The sequence below is a fragment of the Hippichthys cyanospilos genome, chromosome 8 (assembly GCF_059441005.1).
Source record: "Hippichthys cyanospilos isolate Australia breed blue-spotted pipefish chromosome 8, RoL_Hcya_1.0, whole genome shotgun sequence".
Lineage (NCBI taxonomy): Eukaryota > Metazoa > Chordata > Actinopteri > Syngnathiformes > Syngnathidae > Hippichthys > Hippichthys cyanospilos.
In genome coordinates this window covers 8,392,501-8,399,202 of record NC_142376.1, presented here as the reverse complement: position 1 = coordinate 8,399,202, position 6,702 = coordinate 8,392,501, and the positions used below count along the sequence as shown (strand labels likewise).

The window sequence follows — 6,702 nt, the reverse complement described above, 5'->3', positions numbered from 1 at the left end:
TATATTTTTTTTACACCCTTATTGCACAAAAAAGCAACACTGCACACAGACAATTGACATCTTTAATTTTCCTCGTGGTTTAATTATTTACACTGTCCAGTTATACTTTCCCAACAAAAAGATGACAGCAGAGTGGACACTGATCACTTCATCAAAGAATAGTTTATGTAGATGTAAGACATAATAAAAATAAAGAAATATTAATGCCCCCAAAACACACATTAAGACTCTCCAGTTTATTGGTTGGAAATGGGCAAAAAAAAAAAAAAATGGGACTGTGTATGGCAACATTTTGGGACATTATTAAATAAGATAATTTGTTTTGCATGATGTAAGCAAAGACATTTGCACAATAAAAACTTTTATGGCATTTGATTTACTCATTCAATGCCAGGGACATGTTTTCATTTTTGTTTTTTTAAATCCCATATACTCAAGTATTAAATCAATATTTCAGTACATTATGGACATTAATTTCCAGATACTTAAGTATTGAATCGATACCTAAGTATCTGGGATTTAATGTCAGGACTCTTAAGAAAAAAAAAAACGTGAAAATTCGTCCCTGGCATTGAATGAGTTAATTTAGTTGCATGAATAACAGCTTTGGCAACTTTTCTTGACATTCAATATGACAAAGGTTCACTTTTTTTTTTTTGGCAAAAATGGTACTTGTACTCATTTTAAGTACTTTTTTTTGTTGTTACTTTTGGAATTGTATTCTAAACACAAAGCAGGTCCGCAGTTTTTTTTAGGACATCATGGATTTCCAAAGGCACTAAGAAAACGTTTAATGGCAAATGAGATTTTGTGATTAAAAATCGAGGCACTTTGCAACTATTTAGAACTTAAATCCTATGAGCTGTTTGCATGGCTGCCAATTTAGTTTTTTTTTTTTTTTTTTTAAGATGCTGTAGGGTAAAAAATGGATCAAATGTTTAGAGCATTATGAATGTAATAATTTTCACCTTAAATTTTGATTTGTGGAATCTCAGGACTAAAGTGAAGAAACCTGATTAGAAGCATAAAATCAATTTTTTTAAAAGACACCGTTAACTCATTCACTGCCAGTCCATTTTTAATGGATTTATAACTTATAGCTGTCCAGTTAAAATGGATCTTTGATGCCTTTAGTCATCAATGACACTGAATGAGATAAATAATGATTGAGCATTTGTTCCATTTTAGTTTTCATTTTTTTGAAAATTGTATGGCAAAACAAACCATCAACCAATTTTTTTCAAGGCATGACTAAATATGAACATTTGTGCCTTTTTAGGGGCTTTTTCGGATCGCATGGGCGTACGAGGTTCCCCGAATGTCAACCAAAATACGCGACTGAATGGCTTCTTTGTTGTGTGTGTTTGCCTGTAACATGTTTCTGATGAGATAGATGTTTTATTGACCTGTTTGGAAGAGCACCGTGATGATTGTGACCAGCTTTCCAGCAGCGCACGACATACAAACACTTGAGGAGAGAAGCTTTGGTTTCAGCAGTAATTACAATAATTGTTCTTCTAAAAACTAGCGATGGACAGATGAAGCTTCATGAAGCACTTGGGATATTTCTGGACTCTTCGAGCTCTTGGTTCAATAATGCATTTTTAATACATTTCTATGGCACATTGAACTAAGAGCACTACCAAGAGGTGTCAAAGTGCTTCATGAAGCTTCATTTGTCCATCGCTATGAAAAATATCTCCAGCATGGAGGTGTTGGTGCGTCACAGCATTGAGGTGTTTGATTTTACATTTAAAAGAAACAAGCACCTAGCAACAATTTAATAGGATGGATGTCTTTGTTCCCATCGGGTGTCCTTAATGTTACACCTCTTCATCTTCTTGTATCCTTTCTCAGGCTAGCATGTGTGTGTGTGTGTTTGTGTGTGTGTGTGTCAAACTTTGGTTTGATTGGTTTTGTTTGGTCCATGACCTCCAGTAATATTTCTGCAAGGACATGGAACACTTTAGAGGATGAGCTTTTTGGGAACCTCCCAGCTGAACTCGGGCCGACCGAAGTGGCCGTAAGTGGCGGTCTGCTGGTAGATGGGCCTCTTCAGTTGAAGCTCCCTGCAGGGAAATCATTCAGGTTGTTCAGGAAAGTTAGAAATGCTCGTTGCACGCTACGTCAGTTGCGGCTAACTCAAAGGAACTGAAACTTGTTGGGGGTACTGAAACCTGCAGGTTCCATGCTAGCTTTGGCCACCTGGGGGCAATATAAGACATAATACTGTATACATGAAGATGGTCTCAGTTCCTCGGTATGACACAACAAAATAAGTGACTTCAAGCTGATATATTTTTTTTTGCCTCTCACAATTTTTGCAAACCATCAAATTAAAGGTAAAACGGTGAATTAAGCTTTGTTTAGGAAACAACCACATAGCTTTGCTTTAAATTCTGTTAGCGTAATGCTAATAATGAAAAAGGCCAAAGATGAGTTATTTTAATTTCAGTGAGAGTTCTTAGGCAGACGCACGAACCTTGTGATGATAAATACAAAATTAATCATACTAATACATTTATTATATTTATTATTTATTTTCCACTGGCAGTAATTTGCAGAAAAAATAGCCTTTTATGTGGCGCCCTCTAGTGGCACAGAATGACCAAAACATGTTCTTTAGTGTGAACTGTTCGCTTACCTTACAATGACTCCCGGCCTCAGGTCGAAGTTCTTGTTGACAATGTGCAGTAGCTCTGACTCGCTTTTGCTGGACGAGCCATACGTGAACAACGAGATGGACAGAGGGTGAGCCACACCGATGGCGTAGGACACCTGGAGGACACGTGGCATCGCGAGATTGAAAAATTTGAAGTCCGCCACTTTGAAGTGACTATTTTGGTCATTTTTTTGGGCGTCCTTTGAAAAAGAAGGACTCCAAAATTCTTGAGCCAGGCAAGAGGGCAGGAAAAGCCTGGCAGGCTTATAAGACGCTGCGGAAAACTGAATCCAAGGCTGAATGTAATAGTGGTGGTTTGGTAGCCATACCCACCTGCACCAAAACTCTCCTGCACAGCTTGGCCTTGACCAGAGACTTGGCCACCCAGCGGGCAGCATAGGCGGCCGAACGGTCCACTTTGGAGAAATCTTTACCGGAAAAGGCGCCGCCTCCGTGAGCTCCCCAACCCCCGTAAGTGTCCACGATGATCTTCCGGCCCGTCACGCCAGCATCTCCCTGTTGAAGACAAAGAGTGAACGGAGGCTCGATTGTCCAGGTCCCGGGGCCTCACCTGAGGACCCCCGATAACGAAGCGCCCGCTGGGCTGCAGGTGGTAGATGGTGTTGGCATCCAGGTACTTGGCGGGGACCACTGCGTTGATCACCTGAGAGAAAAGTGAGTCAATTCATTAGGTCCAGCTGCACCAGCATCTATGTGAATGCAATGTTGCACTACCTTTTCTTTGAGAACTTTCTTCTGCTCTTCCAGAGAGATGTAGTCGTCATGCTGCACAGAGATGACGATGGTGTGGACTCTCCTGGGGATCACGGCACCGTCTTTCTGGTCGTAGTGCACCGTTACCTGCGGGGCATACGACAAAGGTGAGGTCCATTCATCTTTTATTTGGGAAACTTTGACGTCTTTGTTATTTTAAGGGTTTTATCAGCAGATAAAAGCTTGCCTGGTAATTACTGTATTACACGCTTTATGACGTCTCATGTCAACGTTGGGTCATTCAGGTTTATAATCAAACTGCTTCTCATTAAGTACGTTTATGGAAGCCAAATTTGATTGGATATTTTTTGGGTGTATTTCAACAATCAAACCAGTTTCTGGATGTGTTTTTAAAGAACTAGACTCACGTTAAATATTTTCATAAAAACAATAAATAAAATACATGAATAACATGCATAACATATTCAATTATGTGTAATGAAAGTGATTTTTTTATTTGGTTATTAGTTGTGATCAGTCATTGATCACATCCACAAAATAAACACAGTTATACTGACATTAAAAATCCAAGAGTTTCTCAACATACACAGTCAAGACTGTTTTTTTTTTTTTCCCTCCAGTATCTTAAGATGTTTTCTGAGCGGGGTGTGTGTTAACCCCCCCGCCCTCTTCTGTGCATTGAATGTTTATTAGAGTTTTAGGGAGAATTTTTAAGGTTTAATTTAACTTTTTTTTCCTCCCCGAATGCATTTCAATGGATGTCTATTATAAAGGTTAGCCAATATTTTTTTTACAGGGCTAAGAAGGCCAATAACTAGTATTTTGGAACAAATATTCACTTCCAGCAAAAGAAAAAACATTTGACGTTTTCTTTTTTGTTGTAAAATTCTAACAAACAGGTTCAGGCACCTCCAAGGGACATCAGTATGTCTTAAAAAATAAAAGAAAAAAAACCTAAATAACAAAAATGATCCTTATGGTTTTATAGAAAAAAAATAAATCACTGACTTTTGCATTAATTTCAAACAAAAACAAAAAGTGCAGGGTGTTCCCAATGTGAGCAGAATCTCTAATAAAGTTGATTGAAATTTTAAATCAATATTTATTGGCCATTAGATGTTTAAAAATGGCCAACGCTGATATTCTTCAAAATGCTATTTGCTCGATAATAATCGGTTTATCTCTGGTCAATTATTTACAAATTTTGGCTAGTCAAAATGTGTGAATTTTGTCCCTTGTGTATATTGGGGCAAGTGGTTTAATTTGATTGAATTTATTGGACCATCTCCCGATGGCCTCAGTGATTAGTTATGTTTTGCTTTCCAAAACCATCATTCTGATGATGTAGCCTAATTACTATATGCTTTTATGAAGTCTTGTGATCCTGTTAAGATGTGGGTACCTACCCCATGATATTATTTAGAAATTTACCAAGACAACCCACCTGAGTTTTGGAATCGGGACGCAGCCAGGGAATGGTGCCATTGCGTCTGAGTTCGGCCATCTTGGAATTGAGCTTATGGGCTAAGACGATGGTGAGCGGCATGCATTCCTCCGTCTCGTCCGTGGCGTAGCCGAACATCAGACCCTTGAAAACGAACGGCGTGGGTCAAGTTGCACGACCCGATTTGCTTCGACCGTTTTGAGAACGATTCAACATGCCCACCTGGTCCCCGGCGCCAATGTCCTCTTCTTTGCGGTCCACGTGGACGCCCTGAGCGATGTCCGGACTCTGCTGCTCCAGAGCCACCAGGACATTACACGTCTTGTAGTCGAAACCTGACGACAACACCGTGCTGAAGATTTTTTTTTTTTTTTTGTGCTTATGGTTTTTGCGGAGGTGCTCTGCTTTGATAGTTAGTATACGTATTTGATTAATGAATACGTATTAAAAACACAGCTCCAAATAGCTGAGCAAGCTACATTTAAAACAACTCATAACTAAAATGAAGAAGTGAGCCTGATCCATACAAAATAAAAGTAGAATTTAAGGCTGGCAACATTTTGTGCAGGGGTGTCAAAACTATGGCCCGAGGACCATTTGTGTTCCGGTGTCCATTTCTATGCAACCCGTGAGATATGCGGTACGAAAAATGACAAAAATTTGCAACTGATGAATTTATTGTTGCGGGTTACAGTGTCCCTCTTACGTTTTTTTCACATTACAGAGTGGAGTACAAAGATTTATTTTATTTTATTTTTACATTTTTCCCGCTTTACAGCATAACCAACTGCAATGACCTGTGGGGTCAGCTGTGTTTATGTTGTTTTGGAGAGGAAAAAAAGAAAAAAAAATGAAAATGATATCTTGTATTACTATGAATCACCTTTGTCAGAGTTATCGTAGCCAATGTGTTTGATGGCGTCCCTCACTACCTTCTGGTAGTCCACGTTGGCGCGGGATGTGATCTCACCACATAGCAGCACCATGCCAGTCTTGCACACTGTCTCTGTGGACAAATACAGCGGAACGTTGCATTGAGCTTGACTGTTCCCCAAGCATTTTATAAATATAATTGTGCTTCTCCTTTGCCGCATAACTAAGCATGTCCAGTGAACCCCCAGTTGTTCACAGGCCATTGTTTGTCGCACAGATCACACATAGCTTTTTTGAAGAATTTTGAAGTGTAGTATCGCATAGTGCAGTACCACATTCTGCCACAATATGACGGGCAGCACTGAGATTTAATGGAAGAGATAGTGTACCGATAATTAACACAAAAAAGAAAAGCCAGAGAGAAGATACGTACAAATGTATTTTAAACTATTAAAAGTTTTAAACTATTTTTAAACTATTCATGCAAAATCAAGGGTTAGTAAATTCATTGTTTAAAAAAAACTTCCTTTTTTGCTTCACATTGTCTGGGGCTATTAATGATGAAATGAGAACATTAATTCTTGTCATTTGTTTGAGTTATTGGCAATTGAATCAGTCTCATATTTAACACATTTATTCTTAGTTTACATTCCATGATGTATTTTTATGATTTTGACTTAAGCTTGTGTATAAAGTAGGAATCTAGGTCATGTCCTTGCCATTGCTCACCTATTCATTCCGTGAAAAAAATTCAGATCTGCTTTGTTCTTAATGAAAGGTCCGCAGAATGATCTTATCAACAAATTTAATGATACATATTCAAGTACACAAGATTATGGTAATAAATAATGACACCAGTGTTACTAGTATACAAGTGATGTAAATGGTTAAAAGTATGGAAAAGAAAAACGTTTAAAAAAAAAAAAGTAAGCTTTACCTGTTTCTTTTGAGTGTTTATAGTTGAAAAAGGTTGGTCATATTGACATTG

At 38.3% G+C, this 6,702-nt stretch overlaps 1 protein-coding gene across 1 annotated transcript in view; it reads right to left on the bottom strand.

Annotated features, from left to right (window-relative positions):
- Positions 1 to 48: 48 nt before the first annotated feature.
- Positions 49 to 6,702, bottom strand: part of mat1a (methionine adenosyltransferase 1A) — a 10,309-nt gene continuing 3,655 nt past the window's right edge. The window contains exons 3-10 of the mRNA XM_088420861.1: positions 5,725 to 5,847; positions 5,064 to 5,176; positions 4,842 to 4,985; positions 3,398 to 3,523; positions 3,234 to 3,326; positions 2,996 to 3,178; positions 2,645 to 2,778; positions 49 to 2,069 (exon numbers count right to left, since the gene is read on the bottom strand). Coding sequence (XP_088276987.1) covers positions 1,967 to 2,069; positions 2,645 to 2,778; positions 2,996 to 3,178; positions 3,234 to 3,326; positions 3,398 to 3,523; positions 4,842 to 4,985; positions 5,064 to 5,176; positions 5,725 to 5,847 — 1,019 coding nt within the window. The 3' untranslated portion in view covers positions 49 to 1,966. The remainder of the gene's footprint in view (positions 2,070 to 2,644; positions 2,779 to 2,995; positions 3,179 to 3,233; positions 3,327 to 3,397; positions 3,524 to 4,841; positions 4,986 to 5,063; positions 5,177 to 5,724; positions 5,848 to 6,702) is intronic.